The sequence below is a fragment of the Culicoides brevitarsis genome, chromosome 3 (genome assembly GCF_036172545.1).
Source record: "Culicoides brevitarsis isolate CSIRO-B50_1 chromosome 3, AGI_CSIRO_Cbre_v1, whole genome shotgun sequence".
Lineage (NCBI taxonomy): Eukaryota > Metazoa > Arthropoda > Insecta > Diptera > Ceratopogonidae > Culicoides > Culicoides brevitarsis.
In genome coordinates this window covers 9701634-9727547 of record NC_087087.1, presented here as the reverse complement: position 1 = coordinate 9727547, position 25914 = coordinate 9701634, and the positions used below count along the sequence as shown (strand labels likewise).

General features: G+C 25.0%; 1 protein-coding gene across 7 annotated transcripts in view; it reads right to left on the bottom strand.

Moving 5' to 3' along the window:
• The window catches only part of LOC134835986 (polypyrimidine tract-binding protein 1), a 191255-nt gene that overhangs the window by 78966 nt on the left and 86375 nt on the right, over positions 1-25914 (bottom strand). Inside the window, exons 1-3 of one of the 7 annotated variants that reach the window (XM_063851071.1) lie at positions 21081-21407; positions 19572-20103; positions 17566-17898 (exon numbers count right to left, since the gene is read on the bottom strand). The exons of 5 other annotated variants lie outside the window; for them this stretch is intronic. In XM_063851071.1, the coding sequence (XP_063707141.1) occupies positions 17566-17568 (3 nt within the window). In that variant the 5' untranslated portion in view covers positions 17569-17898; positions 19572-20103; positions 21081-21407. Of the gene's footprint in view, positions 1-17565; positions 17899-18743; positions 18796-19571; positions 20104-21080; positions 21408-25914 lie in introns of those variants that run through there. One more of the 7 variants, XM_063851072.1, reaches the window with a different exon arrangement.

Below are 25914 nucleotides of genomic sequence, written 5' to 3'. Positions count from 1 at the left end.
GGGATTCGAACAGACAATTATTTCGAAAGAATTTATAATCATTAGCCTTTTTTCCGATGCGCACGACAAGCTCGGAGTTAATCCTCATCTATTCCAGTTATTTAAAAATTTAAATGCAATTTTATTTTACACTCTCTCTCATAAATTGCTACCTGATCTGATGAGTCAGTTATTGTGCTGTTGCTGCATCGTATATCGAAATGAACAAAGGCATGAAAAAGATTGATGGAAAAATAAATGCATTCGTTCCTTTTTCTCTATGGCTATCTATGGCGATACGAAGGCACATTGCATGAATTTATGCACTTATTCACTGATTACAAACATTATAAAAACAATTAAAATAGTGCAGATAACGGACTGCGGAGATAGATAGCTCGATAGCTGAAGCAACTGCAACACATTTTTTCGTTTTATCTGATATGCTTAACAGAAATTAATTGCTTTTGTGTGTCCGTATGAAACCAATTAAGCCAGGTAATCGTCTAGCTTTTTTTTCTTGCTTCTCTAAACGCGCGAAAGAAAGCCAATTAATGCTCTAGATATATGGATTTTATTTAATTTACCGTGACTTTTCTTTATTATATTACTTAATTCGTGCCTTTTTGCTTTGGCTTCTAATTTATCTATCATATTTTCATCCTAATTCTGTTACTTTGCTCTCGCATTAGGCTCTATGGATGGATGGATGGATACTCGGCGCGTCGGTTAGATGGATGGAACGTGATTTTTCAGAATGTTGCAGCAGCAAAACAACATTATAATCATCGTCGTAATTTGCTCGTATTCTAGATGAGGTAATGCAGTAACGTAGTACCAGATTGAGGCAAAGATTCTGCTTAAAAGCTTTTAAGTAATACGAATACTTTAAAAGCATGTTTCTGAGCTTCCAAGAATTTTTTGTTTATTTGTATGAAGTAAGTTGAAACTCTTTAGCTAAAATTTGAAACTCCTACATTAATATTTGAAACCTTTAAATCCGATATTGAATCAAGTTTAAAGGTTCAAATATTAATTCTACGAAGTTTCAAGTCATTAGCTAAAAAGTTTCAGAAATAATTTCCCATATTGTCTAGCGGTAAGGATACCAGCTAAAATGTTTAAGAGGTTTAAAACTTACGTGATCCAAGAGCTCCATCCCATCCAGAGGTCGTCCTATAGAATTCGCCGGCACTGTTTAACTGAGGTAAGAATATGCATTTTAACAGACAAGGTAAAGCAAGGCATTTCTAGGCATTGGAGCATGGAGTTTATAAACATAATAATCATAAATGTTCATACGTGCGGTTATTTTCCCCATATTCGTATCCAGCATGTTGTTGTTGTTGTTTTGATGTTATAAATATATAAAATCAACTAAACTAAACACTAAAACTTTATAACCAACAAACATTTTGTCTTCTTTGTCGTGTACACTCCGCAACTATATGGCATAATAAGTATATGTTTAAATATATCTGATATCCAGAATGCCAGAAGAGTTTTTGCATCAAAACATTTTCATGACACATGCGTTCGCATGAGTCTCGACTAAATAGTGCAGTAGAGAGAGATCAACTTGATTATGATGATGATGCTGATGACGACGATGTTTTTATACGAAAAACTACCATCTGTATCTCTCACTCGTTTTCGTTTATTTATCAACTATGAAGGAAAATTTGTAGAGTGTTGAATTAAATTAATTTTTCATTTTACAACAAACTCTTGTTATGTTGTTGTTGTTGTTGTTGTTTTGAACTACTGGCTTGCACATAAAGTGACATAAAACAGATTAATTAGTTAGGTGGATGCACTCCTATGAAATGTGAATTAATTATTATGTGATGCTAACAAACTATTTCCCATACATCACACAGAAGTCTACCTCAACGAGCAAAAAAAAAATCAACACACAAATTAACTGCTAGACGCCTGCTTGCTGCCTTAGTTCTGATTTAATAATTTATTTACTTTTTTTTCTCAAAAACTTTTCATATAGCAGTGTGTATAAAGGTAGAAACTTGTTCAAATATGTCAACAACAAATTTATTAAATGATCAGTTTTTTGTTGTTTGATTTTGCATTTCATTTCGCATCGTACGTAAAACGGCGAAGAGATGAACGACGACGACGACGACTAGACGATATTTTTCAGTTACAAATGTATAACATGATTTATTTGCATGGGGGTTATTTGTCACAGATTTGGCAGATGAAAATTTACATGGGCACTAAATCAAAATGTGTGAGAAATGTAATAAATTTTCTGGTTTATTAAATAAAATTTGTGTGAGTTTTATAGATCGTGAGAATTTTCCCGATATATGAAATTTTGTCAATTTTATGAAGTCTTTTTCCGGTAATGAGATGACATTTTGTTCAATGGAATTTTCTTGAATTGGTAAGTTATTTTAGTTTTAAAATTTAGGTATATAAATTATTTTTAAATAATTTTTTATAAAAATTTAAAATTATTATTTATAAAATATTTTTTTAATATTTATTTAAATATTTTTTTTAATTAATTTATAAATTATTAATTAAATTAAAATTAATTTTAAATAAGTTTTTTTTTAATTTTGTGATTTATTTATTTTTTTAAATTATTCATAAATTAATTATTTTCTTCAAATTTTAGGAGAGACGTTTCTATTAAACTCAATTTCACAAAAGGTAAGTTTTAAACTTTTGAAAACTCAGCTGGTATCCTTACCACTTGACAATATGGGAATATATTTGAAACTTAATAAAATTAATTTTCAAAACTTTAACCAACTACCAATATTCGATTTCACAAAAGGTCACGAGTTCATTTACTTACAACGTTACATCTCACCTACATATATCGATTTATCCCCAAAATACAGGTCGAGTTCCCCAAAACACGACAAAAAAAAATAAAATAAAAAAAGTAAATGCAAAATTCATTGCACCAAACAAAAACTTTTCAATACAAATTTTCGCCGTATTTCTCGTCGACATTTTATGATTGTTATTATTATTGCAACAACACGTGTAATCGACAAGGCCCCCTACACTATTCTGGGATAATCGTTATGGAAATGCATGAATTTTATATATTATTACACAAAAATACTCACATCGTCGTCGTCGTCGCTTTGGCTCTCACATGACGAGACGAGATATTTATTTATTTATTTAAATTACCGGACGTTCAATATCGTTACTCTATGCTTGCTCGGAAAAGGGCAGTTATCGTATATCTCCAGAGGAAAATAAAATTAGTTTTTTTTTTGTACAATGTTAGTCTGTTACTTCTCTGGAGTCCCGAAAAATGTACGGAACGGAAATTAAGCGAAAAGGATTCTAATTCGGGTTCATTTCATGAACTGACAAAAAAAACCTTCTGTCATCATGTCATCATATAGAATTGCCGAGAAACGTCTCTATTTATTTTTGTATTTGTGCGAGTCTGTTTGCAACAATAAAGTAAACACACCACAATTACACATCATCATCGTTCTCCGGCTCTTTTGCTTGGCTTGCTTGCTGCTTGCCTGACCGTCATTACACGATGCGACTACGAAATATAACAAACTATTTCAAATATTTACCATTAAACATGAGTGTGTAAGAGAATAGATTTTATACTGATTTTCCGTTCTCGTGCGATGATGCAGGAAGGCACCAAGCTAGAGAGAGTCAACAACATTGCATCGCTTACGTTTCAGGAAAGTTGCAAGGTTGAGTCCGATTTTTCTTTACTTTACGAATTCCAAAAGAGAGAGCTCTGAGTTCGAGTCATCCTAGCCTCACCGAAAAAAAGTAAGTACATGAAATATTTATATTTTGATATTCTATTAGATTATTACATTCTCTTACTCTCTCTCGGTTGTTGTCGACATTGGCTTGCGTCGTCGTCGGTAACATCATAACCTGACTACGTGTTCATTTATTAAATAAATTTGGAAGTTATGTTCGTATAAATAAACTTTTCGCTTACTTCTACTGTAGTCGAGTCTTATTTACATTCCTGCCAGCTTTTTTTTACCTTGCAATATTGATCCTGTGTATATTGCACTACTAAATTAACTTAAAGTTGGCGTTAAATTGGAAATAATGGACTCGTTTTTCATTTTTTAAAAAATTTCATGTTCATTGTTCATAAAACTTTTGAATATTCATTAGTTCGTATAAACAATAATAATTAATATTTTTAATATCGTAAATGCACACTATGACACGAAAAAACGATCAATAGGTCTTAAAATAAATATTGTTGTGACTATGTCAATATATTTGATGATAATATTAACAACGGAAAAAACATTAAAATATGCTATGCAATAAAATTTCAGCAGAGTAAAATATTGACTTTCCCATTGAAAATTTCTTGCATTACTTATTATTATTGGTACACATGAACTCATGAATATTTTCAAAAACAGGGAAAAAACATGTGGAAAATCGATTATATTTAATATTGAGTGAATATTGAAAAAAAAATATGTTCATCAGATGTTTATAATAAAAAAGGTGTACTCTACATGTACTTTTTGTAAACATTTGCGGCAGGGAAAAATTATCGTATAGGAAATGTCATTGAATTGTATCGTTTTGGGATTTTCACAATTTGGCTGATAACTGTAAGTATAACTGTTTATTTATATTTATTATTACGCTTTATTATCACTCCCTTTTCACAATTTCCATTTTTATTTTATCTTTTCATACGCGACCCGGATTCTGAACCAAAATTGATTTAGATAAGGAAAAAAATCGAAGCCATAATTGAGGTAAGTATGATAACAAATATCTTTTTATCCAAACCAAGCATATAAATACCTAAATGGCCAAACGACGAGGGAAAAGGTGATCAATGTTATGATAATGGGCGTTGAACTAAAATAAACTTCAACTTTGTACTTGATATGCCTAATCAAATGCAAAATTTTGCTCTCATCATCAATATATACATAAATATGCTCTGAAGCAAGACACATACTTCACATATCCATTGTGGATTGATAGATCAAAGAAGAACATGTGTACAGAACATGAGACGAACATAACTAAATTTCAACTTGAGGCAAGTTTTGATGCCATGTCACAACAGGACTCGTTATTGAATTTTCCGAAAACTTCCTGCTTCACTTTTTGTTCAAGAAAAAAAAACAGAGGCGATTTCTGTTGATATAGGACGAATTGAATCAACATGATCGATTATTTTTATTAGCTCTGTTTGACCCTGCTTCAAAAGCAGAGCAGAACAATTGATGCATTAGAGAGATAGAAAAGCAGAAATTCAATATCGTTATCTTCTTTGGTGAATCTCAGTGCGCTCTTAGTCATGCTGATAATAATATTAAAAGGAACATTTTGGCTTTTGATTGCTTTGGCACATTATTACACACACAGACAAGTTACAGACATGAAAGGTAGTCCATGGCACAAAGCGAGGACATGAAACTTAAACATATTGATTGAACATTTATCAACATTGATGATGAAGATAAATGCAAAAGGCAGCTAATAGAAAATGGCATAATGGCATGAAAAAGTCAGAGAGGGGTGCCATGTAGAAAGTAAAAAAGGGGTATCTCTTTATGTATATCATTCATATTGTGTAATAATTTAATGGTCGTTAAACTAAAAGCATTATTATTAATATTATCGTCATTATTTTAACCAGGCCAACCTTTTACAACACACATATTTGTTTATAAATGATTTAAGTGGAAAACATGATGGGACTTACTCAGAAAAGTTGGAAATTTTTGTATTTGTGTTGCTTACCTAAAAATAGACAGAAAAGAAAAAATTAGTAAAAAATTTTTTTTTAAATAATTCAGTAGATAATAAATAGCATCATTTATTCTATTTAGATCTCTCGTCAAAGTTGGTATTTATTCTATATCTAAATATATACAATATAACACATGACTAGGTAACCTGTAAACATTACGCAAAGGTATATACGTGAAGCAAAGTAAACAATATATTTTGTGATAAAATTATCGATTCAGCACATTTGCTTTTATTTTATTACATTAACAGAGCGTCGACGACGAACGGGGGAACATGCAAGTTCATTTATTTAGATACAACTCGTGTAGAAAAAAAAACATATAAAAAAGCACTAAGCCTATTTGTGAAACAACCAAACCATATCAAAGATAAATAAAGCCATGCAATAAAATTGAGTCTGTAGACTTTTTTTTAATTCGGCGTACATATTTTTGTTGTAATAATATGTGTTCATTCATCTCTCGTGTGCTGGAAAAACAATAATTTCCCAGGTGAATGTATGATGTACTGTGCACCTGAACCCGTCGATTACTTTTTCATTGTATACACAAAGCCATTAATAATTAATAAAATTAATAATTATAACATGGAAAACAACAAAAATTTGCATATATATGACGATGATAAACAAAACATTTACAAACTAACAAATTTTTTGTTGGTACCGAAAAAAAAGTCCTGACTATGCAAATTTTCACGTTGTTGGAATTACAGACAGAGACACACACAGAGGGAGAATTAAAACTTTGCAACATACATTTTTAACATACACAAAAAAAATACAGGGAATTATTGTAACGAACATATGTAATGAACAAACTGCATCCCAGACATTCAAGAGTAGTATAAGATAAGCTTTTACAAAGTTTCGAGTCTGCTACATTTTAAATTAAACATAAGCTTTGTGATGAAGGTAATGCATTTACACGCAACACGGAAAAAAGAATTTTCCGGAAAACCATTAATTTTTGTAACGCATATTTTTGCTGCCAACTTCCTTTCGAACAAAATCATTCTTCATCTCGTTATCGTCTCATAACCCGTCAACAATGCGCTGCTGCTATGCTGCAACAAACAGACATCATTTATAATGCAAAAATTTAACTCTGTCGAGATGATGATATGCTTAAAGTTCCATCATTTTTCTGCTTCTTTTAATACGATGCTTACGAGAGTCGGAGATGGCATACAAATAGTAATGTGATTGTGACAAAAGAAGATTACTATTATCATTTTGTATTGTTTGTTATTCAGCATTTTTCCTCTGAGCGAGGTAAAAGTCAGATGGAATAAAATGGAACAAGGATAAAGGATTTTTTTTTGCTAGAATTGTAGAAAAAATGCTTTAAAATCCTTGTTTGCTCTATTTGCTAATTAAGTTTCGAACGAAACATTAACAATGTCATGATGTTAAATATTTTATAAATTAATTCGTCATGTTGTAGAAGTTGTGGAAAATAACGAACGTTCAAACTCACAAAGGTTTTGGAATAGATGAATTTAACATCTGAAGGGGTTAAATTATCTCTAAGGGACTTACATTAGCTTCCATAGTGATAGATTTAACCCCTTCCATGGGATATTCGTCAATTCGGGAATTAGGTTTTGTTAAGACCTCATATTACCTCTTTGGGTCTCATTTTTAGATCCAAAGAGGTAATATGAAGTTCTTTAGAGGTTAATTTAGTCACTTTTGAGGTCTAAAAGAGATTATTTTAACCTCGAGTATTTTAAAATTAAGTCATTGAAGTAATTCAAGGTAATTTAAAGGTCAAATTGGTTTTAAGACCCCAATTTGACCTTTAAATGACCTTGAATCACTATATATTGATTATTTGATCTTTAATAGAAATTTTAAGTCCTTATAAATGTCAAATTGAGTTCCAATACTTTTAATTTGACATCTAAAAGGCTTAAAATTTCTATTTTTAAGACCCTGAGGAATATTTTTAGAGGGGTTTTTTTTTTAATAAAATAGAATCAATTTAAGTACCTCAAAGGCAAAAAAGGCTTAAAATCTATCAAATTTCAAACTACAGCGCATATCACAACACACGTTAAAATAACAATAATTGTGTAAAATTTAATCATGTTCAACGATAATATTTAGTTAACAACACACAAAATTTCTACTAAATTATTCAATATGATTATTATTACGTTAATTATTCACAAAATGTTCATAATCTTTTCGTTCGTTCGTTATTAGATGTTTCACATTTCTCTCGTCTCCCCTTTTTTTCAGCTTATTGAACCAAATCCTCGACAAAAAAGAAGAAATGTCGAAAACTTTTTCTAAATCTGACATCTTGTTCGGTTACATAAATTAACAAAGTTCAATATCAGACGTCGGTCGGTTGGTTATATCTCATGGCAGTATAATAATAAGAATAATAACAAAAAAGATGAGTAAACAAACTTTCTCACCCGCGAAAATTTTTAACAATTTTATATAAACATTATAAATTACGTCTAAAAAAGCATGGCGTGGCACGGTTCTTTGGACGATTCTAAATTTAAATGGGAAAAAATTTTAAAGTAAACACAATTTTGGCATTTACAATATTTAAGTATATACAATTTCCTTCGTAAATGCCGCATAGACGAAATCAGCGGCAGATTAACTTTGTTGCTTTTTGGAAGGAAAGTCAACAAAAAGGTGTACAAAAATAATTTGATTGATTTTTATCATAATGCTGATGCCGCGTCGTCGTCTTGCCCCATGTTGAAAGTGATTCCTACAAAGGGAATGTCTTTCATCCTTTTCAAAGAAGTACACGAAATATCTGTGTGATGTGATAAAGAAGGAAAAATAGGAAAAAGGGGAGCTAACAAACTAGCGCACAGGCAATTTAGTTAATGAGATGTTTTTTTAAAGAGATACATTAAAGTTGTTTTTCAAAAAAAAAATCTGACCCTTTCACAGGACATGCGGATTTTTTTTTATTTTATGAATTTAACGCAATTATTAATAAATTAAAAATAAACATGTAGTAAATTAAAGGAACCCACTTGTTATTTTTTTTTGGTATAAAGGACGACCTTTTTCATAAAAAAAAAAATTTTATTATAATAAAATTTTTTTTCGTATGAACATAACAAGATCATTTACGAGTGGTGTGGCATTAAAATAATAATTAATATTATTCTTACGGGAAATTTTGTGTTAAAACACAAAAAAAAACAATAAAAGGGCACTTTAAATATTTTATTTTTGTTTTATTTTATTTTACGATCAAGAGCCCCTTTTTCCATCACTTTTTTAATATATAAATAATAAATTTTTATATAAATTTTCCGTGTGTGTAAGAATAAAATTTTATGCCATAAAACCGCGTGGTTTCACATAAAATAAAATAAAAAAAATATTTTCCGCAAGGAATTTGTCTTTTATTCGTAGAGTTATAATTATTATCATTAGTCGTCTCTTTCTCTTATTCGCTTAAAAAGACACAAAACGACAAAAAAGTAACAAAAAACATGTAATTACAGTTTTCTCGCATAGTTTTTTCATACATTTTATTTATTCAAACATGCGTGGTTGTTTTTTTTGTCTTTAACGCAGAATAGGGAAAAGCGTTGATAATTATAAAATAATACTAAATAGGAAAAAAAAACTAGACAAAAAATAATAAATAAGCGAATGCCTAAAAGGCGATGAAAATTAAAATATGAGGAGAAAATTTATATACACATTTGCGATTTTTTTTGTTAGAATTTTTTTTATTTAGTGAAAAAAACGAGACATAAAGGAGAAGGAAAAAAAGGGAAGTAATTACAAAAAAATGTGAAGAGGAAAATACCGGAGTTGATATTTAATTATTATGAGGTGTTGACGATTTTTTTTATTTTTGAATAGTTGGTCTTGAAAAAAATTGCTTTTCGCAGTTTAACACTTTAGGATTCAAAACCATAAAAAAATTATTAAATTAAAAAATTAAAAAAAAAATAAAATTAATTTAAATTAGATTAAATAATTTAAAATTATTTTAAAATTTTTTTTATTATTGAAAATATTTTTAAATATTTTTTTAAATCAAATTTAATTAAATAAAATTTACTATAAAAATATCAAAATATTTTTTAAATATTTATATTTTTTTTTTATTTTACAAAAATTATTTTTGTAATTAAATTTTTTTTTATATTAAAATCTTTAAACATTTTTTAAATTAAAAAAAAAATTAATTAAAAAAATAATTAAATACTCAAAAAATTGAGGAAAATAAAAAATAATTTTAAAATTTAATTTTTAAAAAAATTTCATAAAAATTTACTCTAAATGATAAAAATTATATTTTTTATACATTTTGATTAATTATATTCTCTCATAAGTTACTCAAGCTTGTAAATTTTCCAACAATTGATTTAACATCATTAACAATATCAATACAAATATTGAACTTGTACTAATTAAAATGACTCTACTACAAACATTGATAACTAAATTGTACCAACAACAATGTTATGTTACAATTAACAACGAAAAAAAAATGCAAATAAAAACTTTTTAATTGCGTTATCTCAGATACGTTAGGATTATGTGGAAATTTTTATCGACCCATGTTGTGTTTTTTTTTGTATCATTAAATAAAAATTTAATGAAATACGATAAATTTTCTGAGTTTTTTTTTCTTTAAAAAAATATGAAAAAATATAAGTTTTAAAAAAAATTATTTTTTTAATTAATTAATTAAAAATAAAATTTTTAATTTTAATTTATTAAAAATTAAAGTTTTAAAAAAATTGTTTTTTTAATTAATAATTTTAATTAATTAAAAATAATTTTTTAATTTTAATTTATTAAAAATTTTTAATAATTATACTTTTTTAATTTATTAAAAATTTTAATAATTAAAATTTTTTAAAAATTAATTTTTTAAAATTTTTATAAAATTTAAAAAAAAATAATTTTTCATAAATGATGAACTTAAAGTAAAAATTCAAAATAAAATTATTTAAATTCTTAAAAAAATCATTTGTAATTTTTTTCAGAGAAAAATAAAAACAATTTTTAGTTCAGCTGAATAGACAACACAAGCGAGAGCCAACTACTCTATCAAAGTTTAAAATTAAAACGCTAATTGAATTATAAAGATTTTCCATTTGATTGCCTATTTTTTCCCCGTGAACACTTGACTTTTTTTTCAATTTAAAAATTGTCTACCACACTCTGTTTCTCTTTCTCTCTCTCTCTATTTCGCACGAAACACGAACAAAATATCTATCTTTATCATCATCATCATCGAGACTTGTCACACTTGCATTAAAATATAAAGCTACAACAACAGCGACAGCAAAACCGATAATTTTTCAATTTCTGACCGGAAAATTGATATTAATGTGCATTTTATTTCATACATTTATAGATTCGTCACTACACCTCTATCGTCGCCGTCGCCGCACATTGAAACTATTTATTTATAATGTTCATTCGGGCTTATTTATAGCGAAAAAACGAAAAATAAACAATTTTCTTTTCTCCTCAAGGGAACCATTTATTTATTTATTTATGAATGATTTCGCTGCTGCTGCTGCACATTTCTACGCGGATCCATCCACAAAGGACAAAGGATTCTCGATAGAGTTGAAATAATGCAAAACGCCAGCGCCAAGCCAAAAGAGCGCAACAACAAAGTTTGTGTTTGAGTTTAAAATATATATAAATAATAAATAAATAAATTGCGCGCCTGGAGTCTAATTGAATTGAAATCCATCTCCAAACTTTCAGGAGCAACGGCAAAAAAAGTCGTTGATGCAATTATAATTGTTTACTGCAATTTTTCAGCTGAGTCAATGGCAAGCTAAAATAATAAATAAACGTAATCACGAAAAATTAAAAAACTTTTTTTTTTGTTTTATTTCGTTTTAATAATAGCGAGAATTTAATCTTTTCCATTCAAAAAGTTTTGGGGAACAAAAAGTTGTTAGCCAATTTTTTACTTCTTTTGTACAAAGCACGGTGCGATGAAATTTTTTAAATAATATCTTAATTTTTTGCTTAATTTTTAAATTTAATTAAAATAATATTTTAATAAAAAATATTAAACAATAATAATTTTTTATTAATTTAAATAAAAAATAAATTAAAAATAAATTTAAAAAAAAAAATAAAAATTTATGTTTTAAATTTTATTTATTTTTTTTAAATAATTAATTTTTTAATTTAAATTTTAAATAATAAAAAAAATAATAATAAATTTTTAATTAAAAAAAAATAAATGAATGAAAATTTTAATAAAAAAAAAAATTTGATAAAAAACAATAATAAAAATTTATAAAATTATTTTTTTATAAATTTTTTTTTAAATATTTTAATTTTATTTTTAAATTTATTAAAAAAAATTCTAATTATTATTTAAAAATATTATTTTAATAAAAAATAATTAAATAAAATTAAAAATTAAATTAAATTAAAAATTTGTTATTTGCAATTTTTTTTTTAATTGCAAAAATCCTGAAAAAATAATTATTTTAAAAAAAAATAAATAAAATTTAAAATGTGAATTTTTAATATTTTTTATTTATATTTTCGTATATTTATTTTATTTTAATTTTTTAAATAATTTTTTTTAAACAAAAATAAAATTTATTTGAAAAATTTGTCGCACCGTAAAATCGTAGAAGAAATGAACAACAAAAATGCACAAATACAAAAAAAAAAATAATAATCCAAAGAATGAAAAGTCATAAAATTCAAGCACCAACACATTTGTTCAATTTTATTTGCTTGAATTGATTACTTACAGACATGTACCGAGAATGGCACAGCTGCCGACGAACGATCGAAACTTTTTTTTCTGCATCACTCACGTCAAGTCATTCAAGTCAAGCAGCAGCAGGAATGACTCGCAAACAAGACAAGAAGCTTAGTAGAGCAAAATATTTATAATATAAAATTTTTACCTGACTTCTTTTCTCGAAAATTTTTCTTCGCAGTCAGGAAGACTTATTCACCGGAAATATTTTTTTTTTGTTATCTTACGAGCACACGAAAAATCTCGAGAATTATTGCTTACAAGCTGTTGAGCCAGAAAATTTGCATGTTGTTCGAAAGGTCGGCATGCAAGGGTGACAAACGTGTGCAAGAAAAGCAGAACTTTTTGAATCTCTTAAATTTTCGATGGAAAATATTTAAAACTTTGTGTGAAAAAAAAAACTTATCGATTTTTTACTTGTTTTTATTTGTTTACATGCATTCGATAACAGAACGAGAACGAGAGAAAAAACACTTTGATTCAAATGCAAAATATAACAATCATTGACGACGTGGCGCGCGTTTCATATCGACGCCACGAGAATATAATAATGATTGAAAATATTTATTTACAACTACGAGAGAGAAGTTGTTACGAAAAGCTGATACATAATCACAATCAGCATATTTTTGTATATATTTTGCTTTGCATTTTCTATTTTTGGAATGAATGAGATGTTTTGAAGAGCATGTGGATGAATTATATTGGGAGGTTTAGGCGTCTCAGGGGAGTTTTGTCGAAGAAACGAGAAAAGTGATGAAAATTTGATTGAAATATGATAGAAAACTGCTTTTTAAAGGTTTTTTCAACAATTTAGAAATTTTTAGAATTATTTTTTTTTCTTAAAAATTCACAAAATATTTTAAAATATTTTTTTTAATTCAAATTATTTGACTCAAAAAAATTTTCACTTCTTTATGATTAAATGTTCAATAAAAAATTTAAAAAAAAATTTAATTTTATCAAAAATTTTTCTAAGAAAATTTAAAATAAAATGTAAAAATATTTAAAAAGATATTTAAATTTTTATTTAATAAATTTTGAATTTTTAAAATTTTATTTTATTAAAAAAAATGTAAAATTTTATTTAGTTGTTTTTTTAAAATAAATTAGTAATTTTTTTCCAAAATTAAATTTTATCCGTATTTCAGGATATTTTAAAATTATTTAAATTTAAAACATCAATGAATTTAAATAAAATAAAATTTAATTTTTTTTTTTAAATTAAATTATTCAAAAAACAAATAAAATTGTCAAATTTTTTTTTTTTGAAAATAAAATAAAATTTTAAAAATTAAAAATTTATTAACATTAAATAAAATATTCTTTATTTTTTTTTTTTTAATATTTTCACATTTTATTTTAAAAAAAATATTTTTTTTTAATTTTTCTAAAAAAATTTTTTGATAAAATTAAATTTATTATTAATTAAATTAAAAAATTAAATTATTTTTTTTAATTTAAAATTAAATTTTATTTTTTTTTTTAGTCTCTATTATTCATTAAAATTTAAAAGCTTGAAATTTATCAAAAATTTTCAACTTCTAAAATTAAAAAAAAAATATTTTCAAAATTAAATCTAATTAATCCAAACCAAGCAAAAATTCAACAAATTTATCCAATATCCGATAAATTCACTAAATTAGCTAAATAACTTCAAAAATCATACAAAAAGCCCACATTTCCCACTCAATTAAACGCCACACCAACTTTTTCCCCAACCAACTTTTCTCATCATTTTACCTCTTTTTCCATTCATTCATTCATCCGTACCGTGCCATGCGTTAAAAACACACATTGTCTAAAAACCTAATAAAAAAGTATCCAAAAACACACATATTTGATTTAAATTACTTTGCATGAATGCTATTTCATTATCATCATTATTTTATTTCAATTCAGCTTCCTGACACAAAACGATGATGATGATGATATCTTTTTTGTCTCTAACTTCTCTCTCTCTCAATGAATAGAGCGCCGTGTGTAGGTAAAATTTTCTGTTTTTCTTTTGTCGAACCAATTCAACCGTCTAACAAAACAGAAAATCCTTTTATCTTTTACAATTTTCTATTCATTCACATTTATCATGCTTATATATATTTACTTCCTCATCCTTCGTCGTCGTCGCCCGCCACTCTCGTCGAGTCGTCCTCGACTACAATGTGGGTCTCTCGTGTCTCTTTTGTCTTTGCACAAGAGTGTGACGAGCGAGTGTGTTATTCTTTCGAGTGTCTATCTCTTTGCTCTTGTGAGTGTGTCTGAGCTGCAAAAATATTTTCCCAATAAAAATAATAAATACACATGATTAAAGTCTCTCATGTTCATTTTTTTAGAAAAAAAATAAGGAGAGGTGTCTAAGTAGTCACATCGAAAATCGGCTTAGGCGTTATCCATTAATGACGTTGAAAAATTAGGGGAGGCTGGGGTCCATACAATACGATTTATTCTAATTTGCCCCCCCCCCCCCCGATCGTAAAAATTAAAACTTTTTTGTTTTAAATTTTTTAGAATATTTTTTTAAAGTATTTGCGACTTTAAAAGCTTTTTTGTCTAAGTTTTTATTCATTGGAATTTTTTTTTAAATTTTTTCAATGAAGTTTCCATTGAAATTTGAACTTATATTAAAAATTTTCAATAAGGGGGAGGGGTCATGTTAAAAAATACGTCGAAAATCAGGGGGTTTCGCTATTTTTCGACAATTTTCGAATTTAGGGGAGGGTGGGGTCAAAAAATGCCCCATTTTATCCAAATGGACGACGCCATAAAACGGAAGGAGACACAATTAAATGGGATTAAAATTTTTCGTTTTTTTTTTTAAATAAAAAAAAACTTTTCCTTTGTTGATTTTTTTTTATAAATACAATTGAGTTGCTTGAGCTTCACAGAAAATTCATTTACAAAGAACGGAGATGAATAAGTAAGAACTACAGTATCATTATAAAGAATTTTTCTTAACTGGACAAACAACTTTTTTTCTACTACTTCTTCTAGCTTAGCCTTAGCTTTGTGTTCATTTCATTCTTACGAGGTATTTACATAGAAGAAAAAGAGTAAAAAATCCATGAAATGAACACGAAGAAGATTTCATGTTGCTTTACATAAAGGCAGAAATGTGTATAAAAATGTCTTAGTTTAAGTAAAAATAATAAAAAAAAAACGAGAAGAAAAACCAGTTGACATGACAAGTATTCTTTCTTTCGTTTTTTTTCCTTGAACATCTATGAAGCAACATTTTTCCTTTATTATTACACATAAAAAAATAATATTAAAAAAAAAGAAAAATATTTATAAGGAATTATTATAATAAAAATGATGCAAAGTGCCAGGCTTGTCTAACAACCAAGAAACGTCGGACACACATAAACTAGAAAAGGATGCGAAAAAAAAATAGAAAAAGCTATCAGCGTAATTGTGTATTTAACATTTTTTTCTTTTTTTTGCTCTCCAGTCACTCATTCACAGGTTGCCAGAGTATACAGAAAAAAAAACTTGCATGGTATTATTATTACATAACTAACGGATAAGACGACAAACACGCAAAGGAAAAGATATCAAGAAACGAAAGGAAGACACACACATAGCAAGTGTTTAATTTTCTTCACGTGCAAAAAATTCTTTTCTATCTTCGTTCGTTGGAATTCCTCCAGACGAAGTACTTTTTTTCTTCTGTAGTTATCATTATTTGTTATTATTATAGCGTTTAATATGACGAACGTTTTATATACAGACTCATTTATTAAAGAAACAGAAAAAAAAGTTGCAAAACCGATTAATTGGCTAAATTTTCTACAAACTAGATGATAGTTTTTATTTTGAGGATAGAGCAATGAGGAAAATTGTTTCACATTTTTTTTAAATTATTTTTTGTTTTATTAAAATTGTTTTTTTAGAATTAAAAAAAAATATTTATAAAATTTTAAAATATTTAAAAAAAATTAAAATATATATTTTTAAATTTTTTATTAATTGATATTGTAAAAAAATTAATTTAAGAAATAAAATTGAATTTGTTTTAGCTAATTTTTTAAAATTAATATTTTTTTTTCGAATACTCAAATATATTTTTTTTAATATTTTCTGAGTTTCTAAAATTTATAATTTTTAATTAAATTAATGCATCGTTTTTTTTTTATTTATTCGATTAAAAAATTTGTTTATGAAATTTTTGAATTAGAAAAAAGCGATTTTAAAATTTTAATCGAGATTTTATAAAAATTTTTGAAATTCACGAATGTGAAATTTTGGAATGATTAAAAATATTTTTATTTTATTATTTTTGTTTATTCAAAAATTAAAAAATTTTGTTATTTAAAGTTAATTTTTAAAAAATTGAATTAATTTCAAATTTTTATTTTTAATTTTTTAAATAAATAATTTTTCAATTTTAAATTCTGAGTGAATGAACAATACTATTTTTATTTTTTTTAAATTTAAAAATAATGCAAAAAATAGCTATTAAAAATATTGAATTAGCAAGAAGCGATTTCCAAATTTCAATCGGTAAAAATCGGTTATTTAACCGCTTGTAAGTTTTTTTTTATTAATTTGATAAGTTTGGAAGAATGTGAAACATTTTTACTTGTTGCATCTTCCTTAAAAATATAAAAATACTTAATGATGTAGAAAAATGAAGCTAAAAATGTAATTTAAAGGTTTAGTGCAAAAAATAAATTAAAAATAATTGTAAAAATAAAATGGAAAAGTAGCTCGGATTTTTTTTGTTCTGATTTTTTAAACAACATAAAAGTACCTTATTTGGAGAAACAACTTGCAAACAACAACGATTGTTTATTGAAGTAGTAGATGGGTTATAGTTATTGTTAGTAGTGGTAGAAGAAGGAACAACAACAGTTGTGCTGATTGCAGATTGTTGTACAAATACTTGATTACTATTATTACTGATTACTTGATTATTATTATTATGGATAATATTGGAAAAGATAGCAGGTGTGTCGTTATTATTATTGTTATGATTAATAGAATAAATATTTTGTGATCCAGGAAATAATGGTAGCAATTGTATGGTAGAATTTGGTTGCATCAATGATAGTCTTACCATTATTTCTTTGCTGCACAACGTTTTTATTAAATTATTATTTTTTGATTTTTCGGACAAGTTGTCGCTAAAATTACTACTATTGGCTGGATTGTTTACCAAATAATACTGCACTTGTTCACTGTTATTATTATTACTATTATTTATATTAATATTATTACTGCACAAATTAAATACAAGTCCCGGTGTTACCGCACTCACAACCGGAATAAATGTATTTGGGGGACAATTACTTGCAATGTTCTGACTGATATTGCCGTTTGAGCTGCCACACAGCGATGAAATTGATGTTGTTGACGTTGTCGTAGATGTGGATGCTGAGTCAAATTGTTGCTGTTAATACAATATTTAGAGATATAGAAAATTGAGTTTAATTTAAAAATGTTACGCAGTGAGATACATTTTCATAAAGTTGCGTCAAAACAAAAACATATAACATGGAAACAATTATTACAAAATATAACATAAGAGCAAATATATATATATAAAATAACTTTTTTTTAAATAATGGAGAAATATAATTTTTAATACATATATATATTTAACTAAATAAAAATTATTAAATAAAATATTAAAAATAATTAAGTAAAATATTGAAAATTAATAAAAATATTTTTTTAAACTATTCTGTTTGATATCTTGGTAAGAAATATAAAAAAATAAATAAATTAAATTATTAAATAATTTTTTTTGAATAAAATATTAAAAAATTATAAAATATTTAAAATAATAAATAAAAATATTTAATTTTATTTAAATCTTAAATTTTTAAAAATTAATTTCAAAAAATTATTAATTTTATATTAAAATATATAAAAAAAATATAAAAAAATAATGATATGATATTTTTGCATAAAATATCTAAAATAAATGATGAAAAGTATTTTTTCATTAAAATATTTAATTTTTAAAAATAAGTGAAAAAAATATTCATTTAATAATAAAATATAATAAAAAATTAATTTTGAATTTAAGTTAAAATTTCAAATATTATTTTCAAAAATATAATATAATAAAATATAGTTTAAAATTAATTTTATTAATTATTTTATTTAAGCAAAAAAAGTAAATAAAAATATTTTTAAAGTAAAAATATATACTAAAAAAAAATAAAATGACTTTATGAACTTTAAAAATTAAATTTTCTTATATAAAAATATTTTTTATTATCATTTTACCTGATTATTTAATAAAATCTGATGCTGAAGATGCTGATTAATATTATTATTACTATGAACCGGATAATAAGGAGTGGGATTTAGGTAAGTTGGATTCTGATAATAATGTGCTGATGTTTGCTCAGTAAGAGACAGATTGGGACAAAAAGCAGTTTGTTGCTGATTCGGTGGGAAATACGTTGTGATAATTATATTTTTCAATGATTTTCAATATTATTATTTAATATTTTTTTTTAATACTAATTTTTTTTCTAATACTTTTTTTTAATAAGAATTGAACTATTTCCTAACAAATTTTTTCTAACACCTTCCTATTACTATTTTATCAAGCTTTAAGTGTATATATGATTGATATTTTTTTTAAAGATTATTTGAAAAATACAAGTATATGATTGTTATTATTATTTTTATAGAATATTAAGATTGTCACGTAGAGTAAGTTTTATAAAAGTTAATGATTTTTTTTAATATTTTAAAAAGATTGTAAAGTACACAGCGAGAAAGATTGTCTCATATATTCACTTAAATATGGTTGCTTTCAAATAGTCTTGCTATATAATTGATTGTCAAGACGCGCTTCTTCTCTTAATATTTAATTTTAATTATATTTTTTTGATTATCTTATTTTTTAATTTTTTTTATTATTAATTAATATTAATAATAAAAATATATATTTTTGCTCCTATTTTTTTAATTTAACAAATTTTTACTAATTTTTGTTAAAACATTAAGATTTGATATGTGAATAAATATTTTTTTTTTTTAATTTTGAGCAACTTTATTTTTTTTTTATTTTCCTGCTAATTCCAATTTTTTGATAATAATTACCTTAGAAATGTTTTTCCTCTTACAAACTGCCTTTTGATATCACTTTTTTAAGGCCTTTTTTGCCCAATATTTTTAAAAATTATTTTTTTGACGAAGAAAAATTAACTTGTTAACACCAGCACACTTTGTGTATTGGATAGGAAACTTTTTTTTTTAAATGGTAGGGAATTGACACCGGTTATTCTTTTATTTTTTTGATTTGATTAAAATATACTTTGTGTGTATATTTATTAAAAAGAGATTCGAAAAAATTTATTTTTTTTTACGGCAAAGAAGCAACAATCGTAAAAATATGTGTGCTTATGTGTAGATTCTTTAATTCTTTTTTTTATATAATATGTTGGCGTTCTTTGACTTTCTGCCTATGCCTTTCCTCTTCTTCTTCTTCGGTTTTTTACGTGTTAGCTTATTATTTCTCGTGGTATGTATTATATTATTATTCTTTTCTTTTTTATATATATGTATTCTTTTTATCTCATTTATTTCACATGTATTTAAATTCTTCTGCTTCTGATTATATCAATGGTGTGGCCTGTGTGTAAACAACATTAAATCGTATATTAGGAAGGTTCATGGATTTATTATTTTTGTTTATCTTTATTTTTTTAAAGGATTTTTTTTAAGTTATATAAAATTGTTTTTTTATTCGAAAAAAATTTGAACTCGAAAAATATTATTTTTTTTTTCGAAAAAAAATCTATTATATTTTTTTAAATAATAAAAATTGAAAAAAAAATATTCGAGTTAAAATACTTTTAAAATTTCAAATTATTTTTTTTATATTTTTCTGAAGAAAAAAAAATAATGTTATAAAACTTCAAATTTTTTTTTTATAACGAACATTAAAAAAATTATTTTCAATTAAAAGTAATTTTAAATATATTTTTTTAAAATAAAAAATAATATTATATAACTTAAGAAATTCTTTCTTAATTTTTTCAAATAAATATTATCTTTTTAAAGTAATTTTAAATAATTTTTTTTAATAAAAAAATATCATTAGATAACTTAAAAAATTCTTTATTAATTTTTTAAAATTATATTTATTTTAAGAATTTTTTTTAGTTATATTATATTATTTATAAAAAAAAAATAGTTTAACTTGAAAATATATTTTTTTTAATTTTTATTATAAAAAAAATAAAAAAAATTCTTTAAGTTATATAATATTATTTTTTATTCGAAAAAAATTGTTTTATAAATTATTTTAACTCGAAAATATTTTTTTTTAATTTTCATTATTAAAAAAAAACAAACAAAACATTTTAAAGATTATTTTTTTTCAAAAAAATTCTATAAGTTGAAATTTTTAAAATAATTTTACTCAAATATTTTTTTTTATTTAAAAATTCAATATTTATTAATTTTATTATTAATTATTTTTTTATTATTTAAAAAAATATATTTTTTAACTCATTTAAATTTATTCAAATAAAAAAATCCTTTAAAAAAATATTTTTTTATATTAAAAAAAACTGATAAAAAAATTCTAATAAGAACTGAACCTACCTAGAGAAGAGTGAAGTACAAGAGAACTTGAATATACAACAATATAAAAAATTTATTTATTTTCAATTCAGGTTTTTTAGTTTTATGTGGCTTTGATACGCGTTCGTCGTTCAATGAATTGGTTGTTTGTGTGATGATGATAGTACACAATTCTGATTTTTTTTTCTTCTTTCGAGTTGACTTTGTGTTCTTTTATTATTTTTACAAGTGTGAGTGTTCGAAAATTGTTCTTCTTCTTTGGCTTTGTTATTCAACTCTTACGTTTTTTTTTATTATTTTCACAAGAATCAGAAATTATTTTTTTTTTGTATGTTGTTGTGCAGTGATATGATATAGCGCAACTGGTTTTTCAGGTTGTTTGTTATTTATTCGAGAAAAATTATATTATTAAATATATATATTTTTTATTATATATAATTTTTTAATTTTTGAGAAATGTTTTTATTTCACTTTTTTTTTATTTGCGATTTTCTGCTGTGCTGTGATTTGAAGCGATTTTTGATTATATTTATTTATACTGACGTGTTAATTTTATTTACACGAGTTTGGCCGGCGTGTTAACAACGAATAAAATTTATTTAAAAATAATATAGAAATATAATGAAAAATTAGTGAAAAATATAAATGTTAATGTCTGAATTATTTTTTTTAATTTTTTAAATTATTTTTTTTAATTCACCGAAAAAATGCGTTTTTTTTAAATATTATTATATTTTTATTTTTGTTTTGTGATAAAACAGTTGATGATATTTTTTTTTAAATATATTTTTTAATATATATTTTTTTATAATAATATTTTAAGAGCGGCGGATAGATTGGAACGGGTTAAAGCGAAGACTGTATAAAGACTGAAGCAAAATCGACTTGTTTCAAAGGTAAAATAATATGATGATGAAAATGTTTCACTAACTAACAGTCAGTACACAAGTGTGTAAAGTAAGTAAGTGTAGTGTAAGCGAAGTGAATGAATCCCGGAGACCAGAATATTATTTCTGTACGTACCGTAGCTGTACCATACACGTGTACCGTACGAACAATTTTTAGCTGAGAGAAAGAGAATTTCACGATGAGTAATACAAAATAGAGTACACCGACCGCGTGCTATAAAAATCTTTCTACTTCCAGTCTCGATATCAACATGCTACATGTTGCTTCGCCGCATACCGTACGACGCTTCGTTGAGCAACCTGCTCTTCTTCGAGCGTTTCGTCGTCGTCGTCGTCTTTCACAAAACGCGAGAATCACCAACAAGAACACCTTTATCACACACACACACACACACACACACTCGAGCACAGGTAAGCCAAATAAAGAGTACACCGACCGCCCGTATTCCAAAAGAATAATTGTAATACAACGAAGTCGACAACTACGAACGAACGTAATAACAAACATTTACCTTTCGGTTTTCTTAGTCTACCCACTGTGTGTCTGTTTAAATCTCCGCACGAACACATGGCAATGTACCTTTTAAAGTATTGTATAATCGCTCCAATCCCTGTATGGTTCTCGCGAGTCTGCATGGTAAGTTAAAAGTGCGCCGATGCGAGATCTGAATGGGACGTTTTCCCTATTTTTTGTGGAGTTTAATGGAAATCGTGCTATCCTTATCATTCATTTTCTCCCCTTTTGATGATAATTCTCCAGTTTGAGTTACCACAAACCATGAAAAGTTGGGTTTTGGTAACCAAAAGTGCAGTTAATGACTTTGACAGGTGACAGGTGTCAAATTTTTTTAAAAGTTGACAATTGTCGAACTATTTTTACTTAATTTTTTGAGTTATAGTAACCTAAAATTCACTTAAAATTACTTAAATATGAAATTTGGACAAAAATTATTAAAGCTGTCATTTTTTGACAGTTCTAAATGATAAGAAATGTCAAAAGTTTTACTTTTTTGAACATTTTTAAAAGTTGAACATTAAATTCAGGAAAAATCACAGAGCAATTAAGTCAAACTTTAGTATTTTAAATGATAATTTTAATTTTTTTTTTAAATTTTGACAGTTCAAGAAGATGACAGATGTCAAAATTTTCATAAAATTCTAATTTTTGAATTAAGTATAAGTCAAAAATTTAAGAAATTTTGTCAGTTGAGAATTGCTGGGAAATATTCTCAAGAATTTTGCAACTGTCATTATTTTTGACAGGTTGACAGATGTCAAATTTATTAAATGCCAAATTTTCATTTTAGCAAAGGTAAAATGTGAGATTTATTAAAAATTGATAAAATAGTTTCAAAAATTGTGTTTATACTTAATAAAAAAAATGAACTGTCAAAATTTTGACAGCTTAAAAATTTGTAAAATTTTTGTGTTTAATTTAAAATGACAGTTAATTCCAAATTTTCATATTTTATACATTAATAACGATTTTTTAACAGAATTTAATTCTAAAATTTTTAATTTAAAAATTTTAAATGTCAAACTTTGACAGCTGTCACTTCAATATTAAATTAAATAAATTTAAATAAATAATTTTTATTTTCTAACTAATTTTTTTTTATTAAAATAGGGTACCGAAAAATTATTTTTAAAAAATATTAATCAACGGGAAAATTTTTTAATTATAATTTTTAATTAATTTTTTAATTAATTCAAAATTTATTTAAATAATTTTATTTAATTAAGAATAATTTTAAATTAATTAATTTCTCGTTAATAAATATTTTTAAAAATAATTTTTCGATACCCTATTTTATTAAAAAAAAATATTTTGAAAAATTAAAATAAATAAAAATTTAGTTCCTACAATAATTTAAAATATGTAATTTTTCTTAAATTTAAAAAAAAATATTCAATGATTTTTTTTAAATTTTTTTAATATTTTTAAATCATGAGATTTTTTTCTTTTTAATTTAAAGATTAAACTGAACATGAGACGTGTTTATTGTTATAGTTATTGAACTAATGTTTACAATATAAAATCTAAAAATACATTGTTTACTCATTAAATTTTCAAGTAAGTAAGTCAAAAAGTGTAATTCATTGGCATTCAAACGGAATTCAATTACAAGCCGAGAACGAGACGCAAACATGTGTGGCGATGTCTGAGAAAAATTTCATTTCAAACATTTTAATTTCACAGACGATTTTATTTTTACTTTTGTTCCATTTCCGCAAGTGCTTGACAAATTCATCAAGATTAAATTCCCAAAAATTTTTTTCCATGCAACAAGTCTAGAATAATTTTTTTTATGTTCTTCTATGCAACAAGTCGAGTCGACGTTATCTTCGATCTAAATAGACTTGAAAAAAAATTCCCCTTAAAAAAAGTAAAACGGTTTCACACACAATTGCTCACTAATAGGTTGCCACCCCCATAAAACTTTTCGGGGTAACAAATTTTTAGAGGAGCAACAGGTTCTCAGTTGTTTCCTTCGAAATTGTTCTCGACGGATTGTAATTCCGGCGTGAGTGGCATTTTCCATCGGATTGGGGAAAAGAAAATCTAACAAGTGTCAGGGGAGGGTTTTTAAATTTTTTTTATAGCAAAAATTCGAGTTTTATAGCACAGGTGGCAGTTTGGCAGGAAATCTGTTAAATAATAAATTTGCAAAAAAAAAAAATTACGTCGCAGAATTTTTTTCTGAATCAAAAATGGAAGTTGCTAACGAGACATAGCAACAAAAAATTAAATAAAAAAAATAAAACAAAAAAATTTACGAAGCACGAGACAGGGCAAGAACCTAAGTTAACTATTAACTACTGACTGAGTGACGTAATTTTTTCTTGTTCTTTATTTTTTTATAATTTTTTTTTCTTACTAAATGCTGTGTGACACGAAGAATGCTAATAGTTAAAGTAAATAAAAAATAATTCCGCTACATAATAAAAAAAAATTCTTCGTGTTAGTTTTATCGAAAACAATATTAGGATTTATTTGAATGCTTGAATGGGCGCGAAAACTTTTTTTTTCAATTTTTTTTATTATTTATCTTCTTTGACATTTTATTTTTTAATCTTTTTTGTTCCATTATTTAAAGGGACCGTATATCATGCCTGACGATGCTTTGTTTGGGTTATTCTTCAAATATATGTTTTTAATGTTTATTTATACTACAATGAACTATGGTTGCGTGCTAAGTAAATCGACCCAAAACTTTTACTTTCTTTCGGTTTTTTTTTGTGTTTTGGTATGAAACGAAATAAAATCAGAAATTACAAGACTAAGTTTATTTTATGGAGAATTCTTCTTGTTGTTGTTGCTCGAGATGATGAACGGAGAACATTCAAGAAAAATAAATAATAATCATTAAAAAATGTTTTTTTTTGAAAAAGTTTTGTTCCTGAATTGCTCCTTTATTGATGATGTTTTAACAATTAATATAATAATACGAATAAATAAATTTTCTTAATTACAGGCAATTAAGGAGACAAAAGGATTGAGAAGCAACAGGAACAAAGGGAAAAATTTGTGGAATAAATAAAAAAAGGAAGTTGTACGAGTGTTTTGGGGAAATAAGGGAAATTTTATGCGGAAAATGGAGATTTATATTGAATTTTCGGTTAAAAAAATAAGAAAAATGTATTTAAATTATTATTAAATATTAATGTTAATAAAATATAATTATTTAGATTTTTTGTGCTATTTTTTTCAATAAAAAAAATGATATTTTTTATTATTTTAATAAATTAATTATTTTTAAATTATTTTTTTTAATACAATAATAATTAATGATTATTTTTGTCAAAAAAATAATTTAAAAAAAAAATTATAAAAATAATAATATATTATTAATAATTAAAAATATATTATTAATAAATAAAAAATAAATAAAAATTTTAACTAAAAAAAATATTGAGGAAAAATATTGGAACACATTTTCTTATTA